General features: G+C 40.1%; 2 protein-coding genes and 1 long non-coding RNA gene across 3 annotated transcripts; all 3 read right to left on the bottom strand.

The window, feature by feature from the left end:
- Positions 1-531: 531 nt before the first annotated feature.
- On the bottom strand, positions 532-15,360 carry crbn (cereblon). The gene is made up of 11 exons (XM_086040850.1): positions 15,223-15,360; positions 14,895-15,022; positions 14,590-14,792; positions 13,499-13,648; positions 11,044-11,206; positions 10,307-10,369; positions 10,138-10,222; positions 9,887-10,002; positions 6,771-6,835; positions 4,905-5,036; positions 532-2,998 (listed from the first exon to the last, which is right to left on the bottom strand). The coding sequence occupies exons 1-11, from the start codon at positions 15,293-15,295 to the stop codon at positions 2,815-2,817; spliced, it is 1,362 nt and encodes a 453-aa protein (XP_085896976.1). The 5' UTR covers positions 15,296-15,360; the 3' UTR covers positions 532-2,814.
- A 997-nt stretch (positions 15,361-16,357) lies between these two features.
- On the bottom strand, positions 16,358-18,114 carry LOC147141994 (uncharacterized). Its single transcript, XR_015088138.1, has 4 exons — positions 18,042-18,114; positions 17,916-17,942; positions 17,599-17,621; positions 16,358-16,646 (listed from the first exon to the last, which is right to left on the bottom strand). It is a non-coding gene; the product is annotated as an uncharacterized LOC147141994 (long non-coding RNA).
- An 888-nt stretch (positions 18,115-19,002) lies between these two features.
- Positions 19,003-26,376, bottom strand: LOC147141993 (proliferation-associated protein 2G4-like). The gene is made up of 13 exons (XM_086041489.1): positions 26,119-26,376; positions 24,890-25,018; positions 24,686-24,791; positions 23,304-23,373; positions 23,118-23,210; positions 22,480-22,543; positions 22,299-22,377; positions 21,769-21,847; positions 20,801-20,934; positions 20,619-20,713; positions 20,402-20,529; positions 19,629-19,682; positions 19,003-19,485 (listed from the first exon to the last, which is right to left on the bottom strand). Exons 1-13 carry the CDS (start codon positions 26,198-26,200, stop codon positions 19,423-19,425), a joined length of 1,176 nt encoding a protein of 391 aa, XP_085897615.1. The 5' UTR covers positions 26,201-26,376; the 3' UTR covers positions 19,003-19,422.
- Between the last annotated feature and the right edge of the window lie 1,114 nt (positions 26,377-27,490).

Genomic DNA, 27,490 nt, shown 5'->3' with positions numbered 1-27,490 from the left:
AGGTGTCAGTACACACCTGCCACAATTTCAAGTGCCTCTTCCTGACACCAAATAAAGTTCTGCTGTTTTCGATGGCTTTTTTATTTATTATTTTTTTTTTTAATTGCTTTGAAGGTTTTCTGGTAACGCTAACTGGTATTTGGAACAGTTAATTCCTTCCACCTTGTCTATGGCCCCAGTTCCAAGTGAAGAAAAACAGCCTCAAAGCATGATGCAACCACAATGCTTTCTGTAGTTCTTGTGGAGATGGCGGGCTATGACATTTTGTATTATTTGCCAGCTCAATGGATTTCAAGGCAAAGGTATGTAGTTTAAATACACCATGTAACTCTCTTTGTTTTATGTTTAGTTTGACAGTAAACTGGGAGCGGCATTAAAAAGCAAAGCCGAACGATGGCTCGTGTCTCCAAAAAAACCCAATGTCAAGTCACTTGTACTGCACGCCACCACTGTAGAATCCTTCTGCGAGACCATTAAATCATTCCTTAAAAATAAACTGTGACAGTGGAGTAAACACACATAACCAAGCAGTTTCATCGAGCATGGGACTTTACTGGAAGGAAACACAAGCACTAAAACCAAACAAGACAGCTTTGTATTGATGTTAAGCCAAGACAAATGTGCTGCACGTCCACAACTCTGTCTAAACCTCGCTTGGCTACAAATGCTCCTTGTGGAGGCAGACTTATATGCTCAAGTCATCACGGAGGCCCAGTGGGCTGCATGTGTCTCATCCCACCCGCAAAGACGTATTAGACCCTCACTGCGCCCAGGTGGACCACCAACTGTCCCACGTGGTCCCGCTCCCTGCGCAATGTACAGTCTAACAACTGCACGTCACTGCAAGCTATAACACCTTAGAGCCTGAAGCTTCTGTCTTTCTAACAACTAAAACAGATGAGCGGGGTGGAACCTTTAAAGTCAGACGATGGAGAGGTTGTACAAGCTGGGAGCTCAGTTCAGCGAGCGTCTAAGGACTCATTTTACACGTACACAAACGAGTGAGTGGTGAGTTAAGGGAAGGAGAACATGAAAAGAGGGGAAGAAAATATATTGGTATGATGTTCAAGGTAGTAAGGCTCCAGTTTTCACTATATGCATTGTTAACAAAGTTGTGATGGAGTGTTTTATTGTTTTTACATTCAGATTCAGAAAACTTTACTTATCCTCACGGGGCAAATTTATATTTTCATATTATATTTTACAGTGCTAATAAAGATTTTAATGTCTGCGACAGTTTGATTATTTCCTATGGGGAAAAATAGCTTTGAAATGGATCCTGGAACAGTGTGTTCGACGTTAGAGGTTCCACTCTTACATATTGAATTAAAACGCTTAAATACAAATGACTATCCGACCGATGTGTTTAACCGGCAGCATAATCGCCACACAGACAGCAGATGGTGCAGCTACTGTACTGCACGAAGGGCATAAATACAGGAGCGAACATTTGATTTGATGACTGTTCTTTCCATTTTAGGATTAAGGAAGTTCACACGTGCGAGTGGTTCCTCGCATGTTTTGTTTTGGAGCCTATAGTCATTCAATGTGTAAATCTGACACTCCGCTTTCCATTCTGAAAGGATAACGATGACAGTCTGACATGATAACTTTTTGCAGTGTGGAGTAATTTCGGGCAATGTGGTTCATTTAAGTAAATGCCACTGATGTTTTATACCATTTTAACTGTTCTTGCTGGACAGCTGGACGAAAACAGCAAGTTTAAAAAAAAAAAAAAAAGGTTCAATTATTCTTCATTTTGTTTAGATGTAACAAATTGATGCAAATGTGGTTGATTACTGACAGAGTGGACATCACACCTGTTTTAAAAGCTTAGTCCATCACTATGGCGGGGGGGCGGACACGGGCACTCACATTAGACCCTCTCTGGTGCATTTTTTTCAAACAAAAATCCAACGAAAGTCTATGGATGCCGACGCAATATTCAAATTCTAAGCAATGGCACATATTTGCATTAAGTGCAATTTTTATTATGGTAATTTATGAAAATGGACCAGCATCTTGCAGCACATTTTGTCGATGCTGAAAACAGCAGCTTCACAATCTCAAGAGAACGCCATCATGTAGACTTAGAGAGGGCATCATTTTGCCATCCATGAACGTACTGTACATTTCTTGCTTGATGTTCAGATAATGATTCAACGGCCAGATCATTCGAAATGACGGCTAAATGCTCCGTTCTCACTTAGTCGAAATTAGCTGTGACCTTTAGAAAGGCTCATTACTGCCATTAGAGCACAAAGAACAAGACTTAAGGGCCTCACATGAAGTCATTTCCAACTTATCTGCATACAAAAATACAACCGCTTTACTTCCACGATTAAAAAAATGACAGGCATCATTAAACAAAAAAAAAAAAAGAAAAAAGAAAAAAAAGCTCTCTCAATGGGATATTCTGATAGACTGTTTGTTTGCTCAAGCTCCAAAACCCTCTGCCACGTGGAGGACAACAGCTGGAGGGCCCAAGCACTCACTTTGCTTTTCTGTCAGCGTGCCTACTAACAGCTGGGCAGTTGCGCGCGCGCGCGACGGAGCTCAAACGACCACGAATGGGAAGCGTGTCTCTCTTGTCTTCACCGGGGCATCCGCATACTGTCTAAAGAAGCTTAAAGAACAACCCGCCTTCCTCCTGCAGCATATGCTGCTCAAGTGCCATGTAAAGGCTGGATGACCTTTCCGCTAATATGATGGATTTACCGCCACGTGTGACAGCGTGCGATGTAGTGATTACTTGGAGGCAACACAACCAGGCAGGAGTTATTACACGACGAGACGAGGACCGGAGGTCGGATGTCACAGGCAGAAGAGGCGAGAACCGTCCCGCCCGTCCTCGCCCTCGTCGGGGGGGATACGGGGGAGCAGGGCCGAGCGAGTCAGACCCCAGAAACGAGGCGGGGACAAGTCCTTCTTGGTGGCGGTGAACTTCCAACCCATGTGAGAGCCGCAGCTTCGGCATTGGGCGATTGTCCAAGCGTACCTGAGCGGAAGAGGTGGACCAAATTCAGAAACAATCCAGACAGCATTGACCCCCCCGGCTTTATCGTTGTTCAGGCCCCGCCTCGTAAAAAACACCTATCTAACACACAGACAATATAATATGGACAACCTTTGTAATTGTTTTGTGTGTTTACAGCCGAAGTCAACCCCTCAAAAATTGTTGCATTAATATGTTAAGAAGCAAAATTCCACCTGTTTTTAGCCATCTCGGGGGGCGGCCATTTTGTCACTTCTGTCGACTGAAGATGACATCGCAGTTACTCGGGGCTTAAGTAACAACCAATCGCGGCTCAGCATAAAACAGGTGAGCTGTGATTGGTCGTCACCTGAGCAACTGTGATGTCATCTTCAGTCGACAGAAGTGACAAAATGGCCGCCCCTGAGTTGGCTGAAAATTGGTGGAATTTCGCTGCTTAACTCCTATTCCACAAACACAATATTAATCAGAATGTAATGTTTAGACTAGCGAAGGTGCATAGAACATATTGCCCAAAATTCAAGTTCAAGTGTATTTAAAGTGTCGAGGGGACTTTTTTTTTTCCTTTATTTATTTATAGGGTATTTCCATATTGCAGATATTAACCTATAATGGGCGGGTCTGGAACATAATCCCTGTGATGTTGTACAGTGCCATGAAAAAATATTTGTCCTCTTCTCCAAATTTTATTTTTTTGTTTTGCATGCATGCATGCACCCTCATTTTAATGGATAAGATCATCAAACAAACAGAAATAATCAGAAAAAACAAAGATGACCTAAGTAAACATGAAATGCCGTTTCTAAATGGTGATTTTATCTATTAAAGGGAAAGGGGGGGGGGGTCTAAATTATGTAACAGCTGTTGCACAATCACAAAAAGTTGAGCGTCATAAACGGAATTCGTTCCAAGCCTTAACTCTGCAGCAGGGTGGGAACATTGTGGATTCAAGCCAGTAGGATGCACACAGCCTGCAATCAACCGGTATGTGACATTTGTATGAAGAAAGTCACAAAACAACAAACCTCAAAGTGCATTTAAAACAGCCATTCAACCCAATTTCTTCAACTGGGAACAAAAGACATGGCGTAACATGGAGGTCATCCATTTCTCGACAGCTTGCAATTATACTACCTCATTGTTAGAGTTGCCCGCTTTATTGCGAATGACATTGTTGACAAAGCAGCCTTCACATCTAATTTGATTCTGCCATGACAGATATGTGGCTCTCTGAATCAGTTTCATTTATATTTTCATTCATCAGCGATATTTTATTCATTGCTCTACATTTCAATGCCAATGCTCAATATTCTGGAGAATGAAAAGTTAATTGCGCTTAAAAAGGATTTACTCGAATTGTTATGCTCAAATATTGTTACAGTATAGCAGTGAGATGGAAAAAATAAATACTATTGTTTACTGCGATAGTTTACAAGAAAATATATCATAATTTACATTTTTAATTCATCATGGCCGTACGGCTTTAATTGAACGACAGTGTGATAAAGTCGCAATTTTTTTTTGCATATTAAATTAACGATTGAACATGATTCTGGGGTGGTGTTGGCACAACGGTATACGATCCCAAGATAATAAATAATACCAAGTTATCAACATGAGCAATGTGATGTTTGGTAACTCAAGCAAGATGGCAGGGATTCCACCTGATAGCAACAATAGAAAGTGTGCCGAGCGCATGGCTCAACAGAAAAAGGTTGCTCGGCCTCCAAATGGCACTACATACATCCAAGACACCATATTATTATTATTATAACAGTAGACGCTGTGAATGTGAATTGATTCTGACAGCTGACGTGGCTTTCGAACAAACAATGACGTGTCAGACACCCGTTTTTTTGTATGAACTTGTCACAGCGGGGTGCCGGAGCTAAAAAAGAGAGCGAGTTACCCTGGAAACCAGCTATGCAGCGTGGACGGCCTGCCGACCAGGTTGAGGTTGTTGGCCTTGTAGACGGTCAGAGTCTCGTGGACGTAACCGTGTGGATTGACGTAGGCAGCCATGGGGCCGTACAGAGACAAGCTGGAGGATGACACGCGCACAATCAGGTGGAGAAAGCAATGGTTCTATGAAAGTACAAATACTATTTCATAGAGACCTCAGATCCCTAAAATGTTTTGTTTTTTTTCCCAGTGCTCCAGTGATACTGCAACATCTTTCCTTCTTATGTATCCCGCTTGGAATGATAAAAATCAATTTGATGGATATATGTTACATATTTCTGCCAGAACTCACCCGTATTATTTTATTGGTCCATAAAAAGCTTACTACATTTTTTTCATAACTACTGTCCAAAAACACTTCCATCCATCTTCTATACCGGTTATCCTCACCACGGTCACACATGCGTGTGTGTGTGTGTGTGTAATAATAAAGTGCGTGGGGGAGGGGGGTTAGCAGGTAATCCAAATGCTGTAAAAGGCACATTCTGTAACTACCTCACACACCGGAAACAAACACAGTGCAGCTCAGCTTCTGGCTAGCTTGCGCCTTTGGCCTATGCTTTTGGCAGAACGTCGCCCTTCGAATCACGTCGTATTTGAGTCAGTAGTGGGGTACTCTCACTTCCAGCAGAATTTAAACAGCCTCCGAGGCTCTTCAAGTGGAGACAAAGAAATAACGAATGCCATTTTTAGTGTTTTCATAGCATATTACATGCCACTGAAACCGCTACCGTTGCACTTGTCTCCGTCCCGCATCGTCTGAAAAGAATGTTGATGTGTACTTTTCTAAAAAGATAAGATGTAAGCGCCAAACATTAGAAGTTTTTCATTTCAAATGTAAACCAAAACATGACCTCATGAACAAAGAGCACACTAAACAAGGATTTTTGGCGTACCGACACATTTACACAATCCCACTGTTATCATCCGCCTGTGATGAACAAATAGCTCCAATTTAAATGTCAACATTGGAGGAAAAACACCCATCAAACGTATAACCAGTCATTGAATGCAATTATTCTAGATGGATTCAAGGTCACGAAGTTTAGCTCCAGCGTGCGTCTGGACAGTTTCAAGAGTGTGACACAAATGAAGTGTCACATCGCTGTTACATAAGGTTGGGCTGCTTTATGACATATCTTCAGCTTGCCGGGAAACTAATCACTTCTGATGGTGCCGTAATTGGGCTAATTACAGACATATAGGTAGGCTAGCCAGAAGTGACAAAGAATTAAACATGGGACTGGTTCAAAATGGCCATTAGCAGATATTTGTGAGAAATTAGTCTGTCTGCAAAGTCTAGTTACAATGACAGCAGCGAGGTCTTCATAACATAATGACTGTATGGGAAATTATGTTGCTACTGTACAGAGAGGGCCTGTTTTTTTTTGTTTTTTTAACTCTGCTGTCTGCAGCCAGTTTTCCATTGCAAATGAGAATCTGTCCTCAATTGCCTTACCAGGAAAAATAAATAAAATAAACAGGAAAGTTACAAAGTGTTGATTTGACAACATTGGAGCACCTCAACCGACTAATCTATATCTATATTTTCCACCAAAAGGGGAAGCGTTGCTACATTCAAATCCGGCAAGCAGATTTCAATCTTAACACGCGTACTTTAAATGCTACTTTTGATATAATGAATGAATAAAAATGACTTCCGGAGGGAGGTCGTCTTCTCTGGCACTATTAGCCCCAACTTATGAGTTCGGGTGATGAATAACTTCTTGTAAAATGTCATCAAATAAATGTTACGTTCCGCTGTAAAACAACTGAGAGACTTCAAAAACCCTTCAAGCACACGTTGCCTTACCTGAAGATCTCATTTTTGGTGGTGATTTCCGTGTCCTGGCACTGCTTACAGCACAGTGATGTGCACTGAGGAGGAAACGGAAAGCATCATTAAAAAAAAATAAAAAAGCGGTCTTCCACAGAACAGTCAATAGGTCAATAAAATCCGCAAGAATTTTGTCATCTGAGAAAAGGGTCTTAATGGGGAAAATAACTATCAAGTCCAAGTTAGGGAGTATAAGAGTTTTTTCAGGTCTTGCTTCACACAATTGAGCGTCACCTCTAACCGTGTCCAACAATAGCCAGCGTAGAGGTGAAAGTGAGCATAATATGTTCCCATTAAGGCTAGTTATTACCTTCAATCACATGGTAAAAAAAAAAAAAACTGTGGTAACTGACAGGCTGACACATCCAGGATGCACATATGGCTGAGCTTTGTTCGAGCATCAGTGGGATAGTGGCAACCGTTTCTCATGAGTAAAAATTTCCATTGACATTGATTTGTTCAATAAATGAGCTTTTGCAACTGCAGCTCTAAAAAATAAATGACACAAATGCATACTTTATGCATGACCGCATGTATTGAAATTTAAAATACAAGGTGTTTTTTTTGGTTTCAATTCATGGTGCATCACCTAGAGAAGAATGAATCACAAAGTGATGAATCAAAGAATGAGGAAAAACCGAAATAGAATTGACAGAAAAGCAGAGGTTCTTGTGACACCGTAGCGTGGCTTGAAAACGTTGGCTGCTAGATGAAATTAATGATGTAAGCGGTGAGCGGAGGAAGCTGAATCTAAGATGCATATCGCTCGTATAAAAAATTAGATAAAAACCACCCATTTAAACAGGGAAATCTTGCATTAAGATGAGAAAACTTTTACGTCCTCATTTTAAGCAGCAGCCAAACCCAAATGTCCTTTAATTAGTCATATGCTGATAAAAATCCATAAACATAATTTATTTACACTTAAAGAGGGAAGACAACCCCCAAAGGTTCTTTGCATTCTGATTAATATTGTGTTTGTGCCAATATGAGTTAAGCAGCAAAAGACAGCTGTTTTAGCCATCTACTGAAAACGACATCACAGTTGCTCAGGGCTCAGGTAACAACCAATCACGGCTAGGGCGGCCACAAACGATTATTTTGCTCGTCGACTAATCACTAACAGTAGTCGCGATTAGTCGACTAATCGGATGATGCATCAATCGCGGCAAATCGCAGCAGCGAGCTGCTGCTCTTATAATAACCATCATTCGCTAACAGCTTGAATTCTTTATGTACAAACTAATCATAGACAATTATAATGACAGTACATTCGACTGGTATCAAACTTAAGCCATCATTCCTGACATGTTTATAAATGAGGGAGCAACTTAAATTGATGGCGATACTGTGGCCTTAAAAATTTTTTAGCTGTAACTCTTTAGTTAATTAAGCATATATGTATTGTATTAAATCAAATTATATGAAAAATAGGTCATTTATATCATCTATATCCTATAAAACTAAACACTTAAGACTTGAAAGAAGGCATATTATGAAAATGGACTTGTTGATTGCCATATTACAAATAGTTGGGTGTATGACGTGGCAGCGCTTGTTTACCCGTCAAGTGTGAAATTAATATTCCAGTGTTGGTTTCGCAGTGCTACTCATTTGCAGTCTGGAAGCCAAGGGGTGAACATCTGCTTTGCTGGAGGGGGTCGCAACGTCTCGAATAACGCCGTAAAAAATCATTTGATGTGCTTCTCATTGCTTTTATTTTTTTATCTTGATAAAAAAAAAAAAAAGTTGCTAATGGGATCGGAAAATACACTAGAAGCAGCCACAAAGTCATTGAATTGCCATCACTGAGCAGCCACTCACTCGGTCGCAATGCTCCTTGTCCTCACTGGTCGCCATAGTAATGAAAGGAGTAATTAGAATTTGCATGAAAAATGTCAAAGAATTGGATGAAGACAGCAGAGGGCTGTTTTAAATTATGAAAGAATTGCTCCATTCCTTTGAGAAAAATCGAATGCTGTTTTTTCTGTATACGTTATCCTTTAAAGTAGAAATCAACCCGAACACATTTTTGTCAAGAAAATGTTTCCAGCAGGCCCACTAGTTGAAACACGACATTCTGATTAATATTGCGTTTGTGGAATATGAGTTAAGCAGCTAAATACACCCCTTTTCCGCCATCTCAGGGGTCGGCCATTTTGTCACATCTGTCAACTGAAAATGACATCCCAACTGCTCAGGGCCATTTTGTCACTTCTGTTGATTGAAAATGACATCCCAACTGCTCAGGGATCAAGTCGAGCGATCACGGCTCAGCTTCAGAAAACAGGTCAACCGTGATTGGTCGTTATCTGAGCCCTGAGCAGTTGTGATGTCATTTTCAGTCGACCGAAGTGACAAAATGGCCGCCACCAGAGATGGCTAAAAACGGGTGGATTTTGCTGCTTAACTCATATTCCACAAAAGATATATTGATCAGAATTAGACTGACCAAATTTGTGTCAACCTCACTAAAAATGCTAATATTTATTCATTTACGAATAAATGTTTATTTTACATATACAGCACAGTGGTTATATGGGAGGGCTTAATTTCATAAGCTTTGTTTCTGCCTTTTCATTTTTAAAAGTCAACCTTTTATTCATTTCTGATTTTTTTTTAAATAAAAATAACTGAAGAAAATTCTCCAAAAAGTCAAACAAATAGTGAAAAGTACATACAGTATGTCTGGGTGTGCAAAGATGTTCCCATGGAAACATACAAGTGCCACTGATATTAAAATGCATTAGGAATTACCTTTTTGATGAAATATTTACGCTGTCCGAAACTTAATTTCATTCTAATTTATCACACTGATTATAATCCCTCAAGCGAAGCTTCAACCCACACTGCCTACTGCACACAGAGCCAAATCAAACACCTACAGGCAAGCGCAAAGATGTCAGAGTGAACAATGTAGTAGCCAGGAAGCTGAATAGCATCACTCCAATAACTAGTTGCCATTTTGTATATTTCGTCTGCATCAACACTCGAAACTTTACCATCTGCTTCCAAAATGCAGTTCCAAATATTTCACAAGTGATGACTGAGGATGTGGTGTTTTTATTCTTTTTTTTTTTTTTTTTTTTTACCCGATCCATTATGTCCAGCTCGCAGCGAAGCCTCTGAATGGCGCTGCCGATCTTCAGCAGCTGCAGCCGGAGCGAGTCGTCTATGGGCAGACAGGCCGCCACTCTGTAGGAGAAGTCTGAAAGTAACCAGACAGGAGAGGAACAGAGGTGGGCAAAAGGAGGAAGGACGGATAACACAAACAAGGAGACCGATTGCGTGCGCGGTGTACTTGTCAGCCATCGTGGTGCAATAAACAGAGCTGGGGGCTGACCTATGGCGTTCGTAGGGAGAGAGTCATCCTTCAGATTCTCGTCCCATTCGTGGAGTTGCTTCTTCACTCTGTTCATGAGCGACTCCTGCAGGGAGGGAGGAGAGCACGTGGTTTACATTCACCTTCAAATTGTCTATATTGCCTTGACAAATTACTGTTAGGCGCTTACAGAGTCGTAGAGGGCGTAGATCCATGGTGGCCAGGGAGTCAGACTGGCGCAGTGAAACTTCCTCTGAGATAAACAACGGACGGCCATTAAGTTAGTAATAGCAGCCAGAAAGAATGCATACAACCACCATGACTGTATGTGTACAAATAGATGGTTAGGCTGTTGTGTATGATGACAGTCTAACTGTTGGAATTAAAAAAAAAAGGCCAATGGCGATATGCTTAAAAATGCTAAATATCGGTGCCAATAATCTGCAAGGCCGATAATTGGTCCATCCCTAGTTTGAAGTAATATTTTAAAGCAATTAGTCAAAAAGGCAAAAAGTGAAAAACACACAGAAGTGTCTTCACATAACTAAGCTGACTTTGCAGCATACTTTTTTTTTTTTTACTATGGTTACACTTTCCACATCACAATTTGTCATTATGGTACCCTACTGTAGTGGCGGAAACATGAACCAAAAAAAACCAAACAAACAAACAAACAGAAATGCTCAAGCAAAAGCGTGCTTCAGTGTTACGTGACATCATATGGTAGTTCTAAGTGTGTTTTTTTTGTGTGACATATCTTATCCATCCCCAAAACTTCGGTCTAACTCTGAATCTTAAAACTGGCATTTGATTGTAGATCGTGGAATAAGCGGTTCAGATAATGGATGGATGAATGGATGTCATACTAGAGTTCATTTTGCAGACTTTCTGACTGGGCAAATAAAGCATATTAAATGTAAATTTTACCTGTCGGTAGTTATTCCACCAGCATTCGGCCTGTTTGCAGCTCTGGCTTGGGGGCTTGGAGGAAGGGTGCACGATGAGCCTGGAGAGGGGCGTTAGCTGAACAGCAGACAGAGGATCGGGAAGAATTCGTTCTGGAAGGATTTGGACTTTGGCCTGTCGAATCCTGGAAAAAAAAAAAAAAAAACAATGACAGACTGTAGTTGAAGAAAACTGTTCCATTTTTGGACGCAAAAACAGTACACGTGGGAATATTTCAAGAGATCATTACGGGGGAAAAATAGGCCCATTTCAGAAATTTGTACTGGAATGACAGCTTTGCCATCACACTGGCGCCAATTGCAGTATGACAAAAGGTCAACGGGGTAACTTGCTACAGGGTCATTTGTGAGCATTATAGGCGCCACTATTAAAGAGCGGAAATGCGTCTTTGAGCAGGGAGCTTCACTGACTTCCTAAAACATTTGTAATCATGATGACGACATGCAAGATGGTTATTTTTCCTCATCGATGCCAGCGTGGTATAGGAGGATAATTAATTACTGAAAACTGGAGAATGTAGAAAACTGTATTAGCCTGAGCCTGCCCTCTAGTTGTCACTTGTAATAGAAGCACTTTTGACTTGTATGTCCTCACCAGTCATGATCAGTGCAAGCACAAATCAGAGTTTTGAAACAGTCCATTTCTACTACCTACCTGGGCTTGGTGTGTCAATTACACAGAGTACACGGATGATTCTTGCAATTTATAATTAAGCCATAGTCATTATTATTTATAAAAAGTGAGGGAGTGCATTCTTTTCATGTGACTATGCTCCTAAATTTCTATGTTAAAAGAAATATAGCAGGCGCTCTTAACTCTAGAACACTAGCGTTAAAATTAGTAACACCATCACTAACATATAAAACCCGAAATAATGTCCCAGATAAAATAAAATTTTAAAACACTATATGCCAAATTGGAAGTTGTCTTCTTTAATTTGCCAATACAACATATCACATAAAAACAACATACGCTGGCTGCCGTAATTTCAAACAAAAGTTCCCCATGGGAAATAACGTGAATTTTTTCCAGGCCCAAAACTGTCACTATCATAAAACCATTAAGTGTACAATTTTAACATTGTTAACTATCAATCAAGTATAACGAGTTAACTGCTGTATCATAAAAATAAAATAAAGTAAAATTGCTCAGCCTTTGAAGAGCCTGACAGACACATGGAGACAGAATTGGCACGTTTGCAGAACGATACTGCCACCTAGTGGTGTGTTATAGTGGTGTTTTTATAGGGCGTTTGGTGTGACGGAAAAAGTCCCATGATTTGAGCACAGTAAAAATGCTTCTTGTTGACATTGTGTTATCTGCTTACGGTGACTTTCTATTAGACAATTGCATAGAGTTTGTAACTGACTGAATATATTGGAAAATTGCTGATCCTGATAGAGAATCGTTGACCTAGAGATGTTGGTAAAAGACAACAGTGGATCATTTTAGAACAACTGCTGGCTGTGAAAGTTTGTGAGTAGCCTAGAAGGTTAAACTTGATGCCATGGTCCCCATTTTGACTGAAAGGTGCAAGTGCCCCTCAATGAACTTGATGCCATTTTACACAATGCTCTGTTATGATGTTTAAAGAATAAAGCTGGGTATAATAAAGCTGACCGAGCTGCGGTGCAGAAAAGAGAGTCCCTTGTGTCGGTCCTCGCCCGCGCTTGGGTGTCAATCGTCCGGGCTGACACAACAACAGGGTGTTTCTCATGTAAGCATCTCAGGTTAAACATCCTGGATTTAAACTAGAGGTGCAACAATTCATTGATTGACAACTAATCAATTATAAAATTCAAATTTTGATCATCGATTAATCATTTAGAGACCTTGTTACATGTAAAATCACCCAAATCCTCAAGATTTTAGTCTTTTAACATTCCTAGATTTCTGTAGTCCCGTTTTTTTTCCAATTTTGTGTCTTAACTTGAAAGGGTTAAAAATGTCAAAAATGTTTTTAAATCAAAAATATTTTACCCAAGAAATTCTAAAGGAGAATATTCCTAAGTCAAACAAAATTTGTACCATCAACGTGTGTGATGTCACAAATCCCGTAAGACTCAGGAACATTCCAATTAATGTTCAAATCTGCTTGATAAAAGTGCATTTGTGTTTGCCACTGGTATAAAATTAATTGCATTGATCACCAAGTAGCCAAAACCTTTCCCATATTATCCCAATAAGTTCACACTTCCCTTTATCTGGTAATTTTTTTGTGGTAGAGTCTCCAAAAGCCAAAGAAAAAGCAAAACACAATTGTATAGCTAATCCTTTAAGTGCTTTGTGGTCAAGGATTGTGGTTCACTTAAGAGGCATAGCAGAAAACAAAATGTTTGAACTCCATTAGTACATACATAAGCATTCAAAAAAATAAAATTTTTGGTTCACGATTTATGAGACGAGTCCAACGTACCCATCTGCTTGAGTTCTTATCTCGTGGACTTTGAATCTCTGTCTGCCCACAGCTTTCACTTTGACCGTCTCGATGCCGTACTCCTGCTCCACCCGGTATGCGTAGATTTCTGCTGTCGTTCCAAACTCAGCCTCCGGCTCGCCTGCATCACTGCAAGACACAATATGCAGTGCCGTACTAGTGTGAACTCAGAGAGGCTGTCTCTAGATCTAATAGTGAGGTTTAGTCCGAAAAATACTGGGATATGCTTACAAATTGAGGATGTATAATGAAGGTGTGTAATTGTACATAAACATACATTTTTCACCTTTTGTCAATGTTTTTTTTTCCTTTCATGAATGCGTTTAAGTAATAAAACAATAATTTACATAAAAGTTTATTATGCTTGCAGGCAGGACTATTTTTTCCCAAATTTGTTATGTAGAACGGGCCTGCTGTTTTAATACTGTTCTGGAATGGCGATTGTGCTCTTTTCATTAGTGAATTTTAACTTTTATGAGAATGGTTAAATAAAACCAGTCAAGATCAGCAGTGTGATGAATGTATCGTTATATTTTATTACCATTTCTGAACTACTAAAGTCGCTTCATTTTTTTAGTGTCTCTCTTAACACTGTAAAAAACTAAATCTTTATGTTCACAAAGTAATTGAAAGTAATTATGCTGTGGATGGGGAAAGTGAGGTTGACCACCTTATAACATCAAGATGCTCTCAATGATGTTTCATTGAAAGAATAGGGGAAAAAAACTCCTGAGATCTACCAACATCTACAGAGCCCAGGACATGACATGGGAATTGTCTTGTAATTGTGGCCACAACATAGATATAACGGTGGGGGGGAAAAAACACTGTGGATTCACATTTGTTATTGCAGCGTTTCACTCATCGTTTTTCTTTTTTTAACTTGCTTCAAAATCGTGATTGTGTAAAGCCTAGTTATATACCGTAGTGCAAATACGTGAGTGGTGCACGAGCACAATGAAAATATTAAAAGAGCACCAGATTCAAGCTTGTTACGTGTATATTTGCATATCAAACATTTTGCACTTTTACCGTTTTGACCACCTGCGACTCCAAAGGTATCCATGTACCTGTGTGCTAGCACAGCAAAGGTTCGATCCCTCTGTATGACACTCCTCATCATGCTGACCTCCTGCGGCCTAAACAGCTGCAGGGGCAAGGTCTGTCCAGGCACCAACATGACAGCAGTGTGTGGCAGCACAGGGATGGTCTGACAGCTGTCATCGTCGTGAACGGTGCGGCCGTGAAACTCTTCCATGTCCAAGCCCAGGTACTGTCAACATAAGAAAGTGTTGGCACCAAACGAGTGTTGTGGGTAAATAAATAAATAAAATAAATAAAAGAAAGAGAGACAGAACGCTGTTTAGTCACCCACAGCGTGTGAAGTAGGTAGGCTGGGGTCGAAGGTGATAATGCTGGGCTTCGTTGCCTCCTCGTCTCGGTCTTCAGTCTCCATGTCGTCTTCCTCCTCGTCTTCCTCTTCGTCTTCCTCCTCCCCGTTGCCTGTTTTGACAGAGCAAGATATACAAGTCGCAGAAAAGCGAAACTACTGCAAGCTGAGATGAAAGCAGCTGAAGAGGTTGTGTTGTACGTGAACGTGGCCTGTTATTGCCACAAAACGAGACAAATTGTTAGCTGGAAACAATTTCTTCCCGGGAAATGACGTACAGAGAATCCTTTCAAACGGCGAGTTGACAGCTTACCTGGAAAAAGCTGTAGCTCGTTGCCCATGTTGTCGTTAATGTTGTCTTCACCTCCACCCCTGTCGTCAGCCATAGCCTTGTGTTTACTATGCCGACTCTTCTTCGACGTGTGATGGTGTGCGACGCGGCAGCGCACTGTTTCCTGAGCGCCCCCCTTCGAGATGGCCGAGTATGTAAAATAAACAAACGGCATGTCCAGTCCAAACGTTTCTGAGCGATAGCCAGAGAAAAAAAATGTGTGTGTGTGTTGCTTAGAAATGAATCATGCTAAAAAGTGAAGTGTCATAGGTCAGCATATATGCTGAGGAGCTAAACATATTTAAAGTGATAAAAGGTCTCAGGGTGGTGCTATTGCAGTACTGAAAAAGCATAGTATGTTTAAAAAAATATCTGCATTACACATTTTTTGAATGATATCTTGGAACATTCATATTAATAAAAACAATCTTCACAAATTCTTATTTAACTTGATATTCCCATTTTAAAAGGTAATGGGCTATTTTTCAACATTTTTACATTTTCTCATGAGCATTTTGTGCAGAATGACTATCATATAATGTGCAGCGACTCAATAAAAACATGTGCAACAGGCGACCGATGGCCCCTAATTGACCTGTTTTCTGAATCTGAGCCGTGAGTGATCATTGTGAGCAGTTGTGATTTCATTTTCAGTTGACAGATGACAAAATGGCCGGCTCCGCAGATAGCTAAAAACAAGTGGATTAACACTTACTCCACAAACGTAGTATTTATCAGAATGCCGTTTCAACTAGTGGGCTTGCATAACACATACTCTTAAAAAAAAAAAAGTCTGTGTTGACTTCCACTTTAAAGGATTAGCTTGAGTGCCCCAGCACTGGCCCCTTTTCCCCAAAATTTTTACTTTGTGTACTCCCACATTGCTGATCATTCTGTGTGTAGGTAGCTACTTCAGTGACAATTGACAAGGTATGACCTTGACAGAAGACCTTCAATAGCCCCATATTGAGAAACTTACCTCATTGGTCAGGGCACGTGGGATACCTATTTTTTTTTTAACCACTCAAGTTTACACAAGCACATTCAGGCATATCACAATCATTATGACTATCATGTAGATGGTAGTCTTGATTTGACCAATTAAGGAGACTTAAAGTTTAGAACAGTGTTCATTTATTGTTCAATACACCAAATGACAGTTTCCAGATAACAGATATTTCATGGTCCATGAACCAAGTGGCTGCATCTCTGATGTAAAGTGCCAGGTCAGTTTCATCTTGTAGACTGTCACAGGTGGGTGGATGAGGCGTGTGGTTGTCAGAAACCAAAGTTGGCGGGGGCCCGTGCATCCAATTCAGTTGTACAAGAAAGTCCAACAGGCCGCAGCCAGCACGATGAGGGCTTACTTGGACCTCTGCCTCATCTTTCTCCTTTTACGCTTCAGCCTGAGAGAGGAACAAAGGCAGTTTTGAGACAACGGGGAAGCCAACCCCAAAACAGTATGTTCTATACGCCTTTCACTAGTCTAAACACGCCATTTTAATATTACGTTTGTGGAATAAGCGATGCAGCAACATCCACCAGTTTTTAATCCATCTCACGGGATGGACATTTAGCCACGTTATCGACTAAAAATGACATCACCAGTTGCTCAGGTAACGACCAATCACGGCTCAGCTGTTTTCTGACGCTCTGCCATGATTGGTCATTACCTGAGCAACTGTGATGTCATTTTCAGACAAGAAGCTGCAAAATGGCTAACCCCCCCCCCCCCCGAGATGTACAGTTGGATTTTAATGCTCAACTGATTAATTACAAACACGATATTATTTAGTATGCCATGTTTAAACTATTGAAGCTGCAAGTCACAAAGCTTACTACAACTTTCCGGTGTTAATTGTATATAGTGTTTTATGTCACTGTATTGGCTTTGTTTATTTGATGTATTATTCATATCTATATTTATTAATACATGCATCACAACCTTTTGTTTTTGTTCCATTTATTGTATTATTTGTAAAGTGCTTTGTTGCAGCTCTGTTATTGAATGCGCTGTATAAATAAAATTGGACTACTACAGACGTTTGCACTTATTTTACAGATTCAACAGCTTAGCTGCAAGTTTATAACCTTTATAGCCAATTTAGGACATTCAATTTCGCAGTAACAACTGTAATATACCAATTCATGGTGATCAGTTTGCAGGTATGCAGAAACAGCTTCAAGATAATACATTTGAAATAGATTCAAATACAATTTTTAACCACATCCACTCTGGAAAATCCAATTTACAACAAAGGATCAAAACGCCCTTGGCAAACATTTCCACTTGCCATATAAACGAAACCCAAATGACTACTTAACTAGCACTACACAAAACAGACATTTCGTGCTTACCTGCGCATGCGCTTCTTCCTCCACTGCAAAAAAAGGAAATCGTTATTGTAAACCAACACGTGCATTACATGTGTAACAGCATGCATGTTAGAGACCAGATCCAAGTCACAATACCAAGTTAACCTAACCAATATTATTTTTTTCCTTCATCACGCAGCACGAAAGGGCCACATTGTAAGTAAACTACTCCCTAGTTCACCATTACTAACATACGACACACTTGGGCCTGCAAATAGCATTAGCATTTCCGCTAACAACTATATCAGTTTCTTGTATGTGGTTCTCAGTGAGGGCAACAACAAACAAAACGATCTTACCTTAGCTCTCATCGTATGGAGAAGAGTCTGTTCAAGGGAAGAATAAAACAAGATTAGTGTCTGTGGATGACGATTAAATTTCAAGGATTCGATCGGATTGCGATGAGAGGAAACAAGTTTCAATACCTCACAGCGAGGAGGGCAATGGAAAGAGGATGTGACGAAAGACGAGGGCTGTATTTATACGAGTGGTGACGTCATATTTAAGCGCCATTTATTGTTTTCTTTAGCATGACGGGAGTTGTAGTTTTACAGTTTACGCGCATATATGTGGGTATCTAAAGGGGTTACGAAATAATCCACACGTAAATCTTCAAAGCAAACACACTAAAGTATACTACAAGTGAGAATCACGTAATTTTGTGATTACATTCCAATTGAGTTCAGGAGGCTAATATTAAGAATACAAATTTGTTCGTTGATAAAAGGAAAAAAACTCGTTTAATTTTAGATGCTATATTATGTTCATTAATGTACACTGGAGAATCAGTTCTCTCATGTAGTTATGCAACTATTAATGACTATTGTGCTTGATTAGACAGACACGGGTAGAAATGCACATCACAATGAATGATAGCAAATGTTAGGCATAAATGTGCCTTTATTGAAAACAAACATATGAAAAGGTTAAATGTAGGTATTTGAAAAGTCCTTTGCCCACTGAATGAGTTACACTGCAGGACTGCGCATTTGGACAACTGTGAAACCACATCTCCACCCCTCAAATCTAAGATTTTCTCTTCAGAAGCATAAAACCTGCGTAGGTTCTCTCATCATGCTTTAATGGCAGTACATTTAGCATTTGTTCCCCAACACCTCTGTTTTCCCTTTAATTTCTATACTTGGAAGTAGGAGTATTCTTCGAAAAAGAAGATCGGACCTGGATGAAACATGTTGTCTGACACTACAAACCTTGTAAATATTGTCATTTGTATTCTACAGTTATGGAACTATTCTACCATTATCAATTTTCATGAGTGACAAGCACCAAAAATAACCCTTTACTGTACGTCCAGCAGATGACCCACAGGATGATCCGACAAAGTTAATTTGGTTCATCAAGAGAAACATGGCCTCAGACACTCGATGTATTCCAATTGGATATGTGTTGAAAGCAAGCAACACCTCCAATAAGTCTTTAATAAAATTTGGACATTAAAAAAAACACAAGTTGTTAGTCCCATTAATGCCCCAATGTAAGCTTGAGATGTTTTAGAAGGGGATGTTGCAGCTGTAACTAGTATGGTGAGGGGGATTCATTTTATTATTTTTTAAGAAACAAGAACACTCACTCATTCATTTATGTCCTTTTCTGTAATGCAGTAAAGGGTTAGGCATCCAAAAGTTCAAGAAACAATGTCACTTATCAAATATTCACTTCAAGTTCCAGTGCTTGCTTTTGTAAATTGGACAAATTGAAATCAGCTCTTCAGAATGACTGGAGGGCAGCAGGGTCGTTTTCTTGCTTCTCTTTGGGCTCTTCTTGCATGGGCGTGAAGGCAGTTATTTATTCTGCCGCTTCTGTTTCCTCACTTGGCTGTCCTGCTGCATTTTCTGCTGTCTTTGAGGCCTGAAGGAAGTGACAGCAAAGAAGTGGATGAGCATAGTACGACTACGTCATGCAGCTTTAACAGTAGACACTGATAATAAAATGTGTAATATCTTGACGGGACAAAAATGGTCTGTCAAGGCCCAATTCCGTTTGGAAAATACCTTCTTTTTCTTCTTCTTTTGTGTTTTCCTGCTTGCAGAGCTCTGTAGTAAAGTCTAGAAAAAATGACAAGTGTTAGTATAAAAGAATCATACAGCGGTGCCTTGACTTACAAGTGTAATTTGTTTTGTGATCACGCTTTTAACTCAAAACATCCATATCAAAATCATATTTTCCTCATTGAAACAAGCGGAAATGCCATTAATCGGTTCCAGCCCTTTGTGCGCACCTTGGCCACTGGTGGCAAGTATTAGACATCCATAAAGATGAGCTTCACAACAATGTGACTCAGTAAGATGCAGTGACAGTTTTTTTTTTTTTTTTAAACAGAGGATTAACAATAATATACCTCTGCGAGTGTCTGTCCAAATCTTTAGTTGCACCGTTTGTGTTCAAATATCCATTGCTTAAAGCATCATAACACTGCCACAATGATGCTATTTGTAAGCCTGCCTATGGCATTTTGCAATAGCTTTGAGCTGGCGGAAATTCAAAGTAATGTGCTTGTTTTAAATACATGTGTCATTCTCTTTGTTTTATGTTTAATTTGGCAGTAAACCTCAACTGGGAGAAGTAAACAGCTTGAAGCCTTTCTAAAAAAAAAAAATGTCACCATGTATCAAACTGCTGGTCGTGGGGTTCGCCGCTACCATCTAGTGCTCGTATTTTAAACCATTGTTCCCAAGTCAAAGCAAAAAAAAATTGTAATCTAATCTGTAACCTGCGTAACACTACCCAACCTGTGCATTTTTTCTGCTCAAGTGCTCACTCGTACCCTTAGCTCTGAATCCTGGACTTCATGTTCTGACTTGTACAACTCCGGCTCGAAGGGCCCGCTGGTGATCCTGTGAGGCCCGTTGGCCATCAGCAGCACTGTAAACTTAAACTGAGCAACAAGCTCTCCTGAGACAATGAGAAGTGGGAGATCAATGAAAATTTTTTTTTTTTTTAAATGTTGGAAGAGCCACAACATATCTCAGGGGAACTCGTACCCTCTTTCTCGTGTAAGACGCTGAAGGGCTGCAGCAACTCGTGCTTGGCACATTCCACTACTCCTAGCCGAGCTTTGGCCTCGTCCTCGAATGCTCTGAGTTAGACGGAACAAAAGCATCTGATATTCAATCTTGTTTCCAAGCAACTATTTTGGAATGAAAGCAGGTGGTACTTTTCTTACCTAAGAGTGAAGGGCATGGCGTCGAAGCGGCGTTCCACCTCACTGAAGAAAGTACGGGAAGTCTTCATCTTTAGGCCGTACTGTTTACTGGGGTCCCTCTTATATATGGTGGTCCTCAAACCTCCATCTCGGGCCTGCAGTAAATATGATCAACATTTTTGTGTTCAACATAATCTTCCATGTTGTCATATATTGTGAATTCAGGCCACACCTACACTGGGCTTTAACAGCGTATTCACTGCCAGCCATTTTAGGGCATTTTGGCTTCTCCAAGACCCACAGGATTTTGTGTTCAATAATTATATAAACACCGAACCAACCAAATGAAAAAAGAAAAAATCCTGGTAGGTTTAACAAACTCCCAATTGACTCACGAACTGAGCTGATCTCATCTATGGTGATGCTATGAGACATTCCGTGGCTTCGAAGTGCGTATCGAGTAATGACGGTGGCGTTTCCGCAAAGCGTGTACCGAGGCTTGCTTCGTTTAGGGGCGGAGTCAAAAAATGATGACATTCAAAGCCTCGCTGGCTGTTGTACCATGTGACTGGATGCTTCAGACTTTTCCGGTTTGAATATAACCCCCTCAGGTAGCAGCTCCATTCAAAATGTGTGTGTGTGTGTGTGTCTATTTTTTTGATAGAGTTGCGGCCAGCTCATCGTTTGAATAAAGACACTGTAGTTTGTAAACTAGTGTTTGGAAAGTAATAGCAGCTTTTAGTCAGAGACAGCTTGGACAGTAGAGAGAGTGAAAGTCATCGGAATTACATTTTTAGAGTGGAGCAGCATGAGACCCTCCCCCACACATCCCCGATGAAAACTGTAATTGACAAGTATACTCGTCAATGGCAGTGTACTTAAGGGAACACGCTATGTGAGGTGATGCGCGTACACGCAAACGCACAGTTTAAAGTGTGCATTGTAGGAAATCGGGAGGGCTGGCTTCGCGGCAGTATTAGGTAACTGACCTTCCCTTCTCCTGTGCTGACCAAGACGTCCACAGCGTAGACTTCGTGCACCTCAAACTCCGCCTTCTCATGATCCTTCCTGGAATCAGCACAACATTTAAAAAGGTGAGCGAAACAATCACAGACTTGGCTGCTTCTCAAAATGCACCATCAATCAAATGTTCTTTGAACCAGGGGTTCTCAAACTTTTTGGTTCCAGGGACACTCCTACGGTATATATACACACTGTATTTTTTTTGGTATGTTTTCGTCTAAATATCCATATTTTGTCATTTGAGATGGTTTGGGTTTAGCACCGTTTGAAGAAATGGCCATATTTGCATCTTTTCCATTGTGGACAGAATTGCTGCACGTCAAGCAATTCATGAGTCAAGTAACTAATGGAGGGATGGCAAATTTGTGCGACACTTCAGGCAGAGCTTTTAACAGGTCCAATGCTAAGGTGGAAAAGTTTCGTAAATCTGTTTTATTGGTGCACCAGTCCCCAATTGCAGGTAAGCGCACACACACACACAAAAAAAAACCCCAACCTTTGTTGGTCTGTTGGGTTCTGAATGATGGTCTTCTCTCCATCGATGACATGCTGCTTTAACTGATGAGACAACATACCTTCAAAACACAAGAGATTTTTCACATCAATACAGAGAAATATCAAGGTATACAAAGGTGCTTCAAGGTCAATGACATAAAAAGACATTGAGAGGTACTCACCCTCGATAGGTGAGCATTTGAATGACTGGGAGATCTTGCCCCAGGCCTCTGTCACCTGAGTGTTCTGTATTGGAGCAAAATTATAGCACGCATTATCTACTTCTTCGGGGGATTGAAAACTCTTTGACGCAAACTGAGAGAATTATTGTTCGTAGGTTATACCATATTTACTCTTATAATTATTCTAAGGTATTTTTTCGGCATTATAAACTTGTTTTAATCGTGTAAGTCGAAGTTGCTTGTGAAGAAAGTGGAATGTGAGTAGGACGCGGCCGCAAAATAGGAACGACGCTCTTATCGAAGAGCATCCTGTGGTAAGACGCTGAGTCCTTGGGACAGAATAAAACAATAACAATGGACTGTGAAAATGTAAGAAAAACAGAGGGGAATGTAAGAAGAATGATGTACATACTGATTCATGTGTTAGATTTTTCATGATTAGGATTGTTAGCTTTGTACAAAGCTAACAAGCTTAATTATGAAAAATTCAACACATGAATAATAAAATACATTATTATTCTTACATTCCCCCCTGTTTTTATATAATATAAAGCTAAACCTACAAAGCTAACAATCCTAACCATGAAAAACCTAACACACGAATCAGTATATACATCATTCTTCTTACACAAACGTACCTGGTTACCAGGTTTGACGAGGCGAAGAGCGGCTTCGGCGCACAAATGCGCAGCTTTGATGACGTCGGCTTTGCGTCCCGTGACGGGGTTCTCCTGCATAGAAGTCAAGAAGTTCAGTAAGTGCTCTACGAAGATGAAAACAAATTAAATGATGCGCTGTGCGCTTAAAAGTCCAAGTGTCCTCACCTTAGTGGCTCCCACCACAAAACTGTGAGCAACGTTGGCAATGAAGCCGTCGACGTGAACCCCGAGGTCACTGGAAAAGCAAAGATAAAACCAACCCTTTTATTAAAACTATATATATAAAAAAAAATTTTTCATAAAAAAAAAAAAAAAAAAAAAAAAAAAGACAAGATGTCCAAAAAGTCACTATACATTTCCATTTAGATCTCATTCAAGTTGTTGCAGTTTTTATAAGTATATTATTCCCTTCCCCATGGCTCACAATTGACATTGGAGTAAAGTACAGGTGACGCATCATCACTCCCCAAAGCATTCGGAATCGAACTTTGGTTGATGGTAATTTTCCCAACGCTAGACTTTTCCTGCCTACACGAAGAGCTAAACGTTTTCATCAATGCTTAGCGATAGCAGGCCATCCGTTGCATGTTGTCGAAGGAACGAGACGAAATGTGACCAACACATTTCAGTGGGATGGCATAAAAGCTTCTTAAACTGGGCAGCAGGAAAACATTTTGCCAGGCAAAAATTTTGCAATGCTGCTCCATTGTCAACCGGTCAGCCATGCGCAAGAGACTGATTGGTCAACAAAAACTGCTAAGCCAAAGCCATCAAATTCAGATGGCCTCAGGTCTGGTCAAAAGTTAAATTAAGTTCAATAGAAAAAAGGAAATGTATGTGCATTAGATACAAGATTTCCCCCTGTGTTTAACCCAGACAGTAAACAAAGCAAGCTCATATCATCATAAAATCAGCTGTCTATTTCTTAAACTCACATTGTGCATAGCTGCAAATGGTATTTTCTTGTCTAGAAACAGTGAGGCAATTTCAAACAAATACAAATTTCAGTTTAAACGTAGTATTTTCGAGCGGGTTGTATGATCTTTTAGCAAAGCTAAATTGATTTAAAAAAATATATCTACTCTAATTTCCTTTTAGAAAATTGATTGTGCATACCTCATACACGAAAATCAAACTGACATAAGAATAACATTACTGATATAAATATTTTACAAACTTTATACTACAATATACTTTTTAACTTATAGGCCACTCATCCTGGCTGACGTACACTAACGATTCATAGAGCTGGGCATTATTGGAAAAACTTAAAAGTCTGGGATTCTCAGTTTTGCTATTCAATGTGTTTTGATGAGGTGCAAAATGCCAATTTTGTCATTTCGAGCCTTGGACTAGCGGATGTCCGTTAGAGGCAGTGCCTTATAATTGAGGTGTGTTGTGAATTTATGTGGTCGACACACAGTTACAAATTCATGTCTTTTAGAGTAGAGGCCACTATTTGAGGAAATGTTCCATTTTCTCAAAGAGGACGACAAAAATGCTCCACACAAAGACAAAGGGAAAGGTGTGAGGGATACCGTGCCTACATTTTGACCAGATCTCCGTCTTTAAGTGTGTAGTCGGGGTCACTCTTCAGGGGGGAGAAGTGGCAAACGCAGTTATTAACCGAGACGCTGGTAGGAAAGGCAATGCCTAGAAAAAGGGAAGAGAACTGCTCGTTACATTTTGGAATCATCCAGAGCATCACACAACTGACATTGCGAATCTTGAGTTGATAGCTTGACTCACACCTTTCTTCATGTCCTTCTCCTTCTTGAAGACCTTTCCAGTTTCAGCCATGATGTAGGCGTCACCTTTGTCACATAGGCTGAGCACAGACACGCCGGCCTTGGCTGTTTCCACAACCAGACGCAGAGCCTCTGAGGGGGGGAAACATGTAAAATAGGAAGAACTGAAAGCAGGACGATAAGCAATATACATGTAAATAAAGATCTGAATTGTCTGTAGAGGATAACAAATGCCCCAAATGATGATGTCATTGTCAACCACTTGCAACTTAATTCGCGTGGGCTGTTTATACAGTTTCTAGACTTATTGTCTTTACTGAACGCAGGCAAAGGTAAAATGATCTTTTAGACTAGATTAAAACATTTATTTTTTGCTGCGATTGGCTCTCATTTGGATGTGCAGGTGTACCGATTACAGTGGACAACCGCAGAACTCAACTAACATCTTCAAGTAGTTGCTAATTGTCAATGACTAGCTTCAATAATCATGATTCCCAACCATTAATGTGCCATGAGATGTCATCAAATATGCTATGGAAAATGTACTCATTTACAACAAATAACGCATCTTTGTTAAAATCTAAATTTCAACACTTTGTCCCCGACATATGACAGAATTGCTCTTCTACTAGATGGCAAATGTGCAATTTGCCCGTCTATCATATTTCAGTTATAGAGTACTTTTTTGTAGTATTTTTGTTTAGTGTGTCATTACATATTCCCAAAGTAAAATTTGTGCCTATGCGCAATAAAGTTTGGAAACACCGATTTAAATTAACAAATTACACTCGATCTGTTGCACCAATGGATATAAAACTAATTCAGGCAACTGTGATACAATTGCACAATCTAATTTCCATTACCCTAGATTAAAATTGTGTTATGTATAAGTAAAAGTTGTCAGAAATCAGAGTTCATGGTGATAGTGCCAGGGCATGCTTGAGTTGTACATTTCAGTATGGCACATGAATTGAACGAAATGCCTAACTTTCTATTATCACCCAATTCGTGTAATGCTATTTGCACATTGGCCTCTTCAAAATCAACAAAAAAAAAGCGAACATTAGGCGAGGCTGGAAAAAGAGCTTTGCCTGCACCTGCTAGCTAGCTAGTTGTCTAGTTAGCATGCTAGGAGCTAGCTGGCGAAGCATACGTGTGCCTCGCATGTAAACCACATGGCTGCACTTGTACAGGCCAACACGAGCAGCGTAGCGCACAAGACGAACACTTACGGTTGGCGATGTCTCCCCCCATCTTGTACTTGGTGACCACGAGGTCCTCGGCAATGGTCTGCTCCTGCTCGTCGTCGGACATATCGACAGAGTCAGAGTTGGGAGTTGCGAATCGAGCGTAAAGTGACCCAAATCCTCACGTATCCGCTCTAGCTCCAGTCGACTAGCTTTCACTCAAGCCCGGTTGCCGCCACACCGGACCCCGGCCGCCCTCTAAGCCCCTCCCACTTGAAACTGACGCACTCACGTTACGACGATAACGAGACCCGCCAAAACGTGTGGCCCTCTCTCTGACTTAGTTCAATGACATACCGTTCAATGTGAGATCCGCCATGTTGAATGTGGCACATCCATTGCTGTCTGTTCCCGAATGCTAGCCTAAACACTAGTAGAACCTATATTTACTTACAACCTCAATTGTAATGTTTGTTTCATGATATTGTATTAATGTATTGTACTATAAATAAATAATCCATTAATGTATTATCTGCATTTCATAGAGTTTCCCTTGGCTACACTGCTTCCAATACAAGTGGACTATTTTAGAGAATAGGAACTTTAGGAGCTATATAGGAGCTCGAGTTGAAAGTTTCTGAGGAAACTGAAAGTGACCCCGCGGGATGCATGTCGTGGAGTCTTTCATTTATTTATTTTTATGTAAATTAAATTCTCCACACCTCTACAGTCATTTACTGCATACATTTTTTTCAATTTCCATGGCGGATTTGGATAATGTTTCCAATCCAACAATATAATTTAATTGTACTTATTTATGAACTCCTGTTCTGAATAGAAGTTGATCTCTTATCAAAAAATCTACTGGTGGGCCATTTTAACCACTAGATGTCACACTTTTGTGTTTTTCTCTCAATACAGGACCCGACAGCCAAACGTCAAATGTGAGCAAATAACTGGCCCGCTAGCAGCTGCTCTGTTCTTAATCCTACCCCCTGAGGCTTACATGATCAAGAGTCTTGGAATATTGTTTATTAATATAGCCGCCCATTCAACCACCCCACTTGCCCGCTGAAAGTGGTTGACTGAAATGTCTTTATTGATCTATTTGTATTCATTCATCTCACTAAATTGATTTATTATAACCGAAATGGGGGGAAAAAAACTTCAACAACTTCACATTCCATTAAACAATGCTATTTTATTTTTACTAATTATTTTTGTTTAACTAGCATTTCTAAACAAATGTTGAATAATTAAATAGAAAAAATTATTTCGTGTCATATAAACCATTGCACAGAAAAATAATAAATAAATATGCACCAGGATACTCGTGGTTGACTACCACACTGACCTTAACTTTTAATGATGACAAAAACATTTGTTTGGGGATCGTGTCGCCAGATATCTAGTACCC

The sequence above is a fragment of the Filicampus tigris genome, chromosome 9, assembly GCF_054856515.1.
Source record: "Filicampus tigris isolate MCC_2025a chromosome 9, RoL_Ftig_1.0, whole genome shotgun sequence".
NCBI classification, from domain to species: domain Eukaryota; kingdom Metazoa; phylum Chordata; class Actinopteri; order Syngnathiformes; family Syngnathidae; genus Filicampus; species Filicampus tigris.
This window is presented reverse-complemented; position numbering and strand designations above follow the sequence as displayed.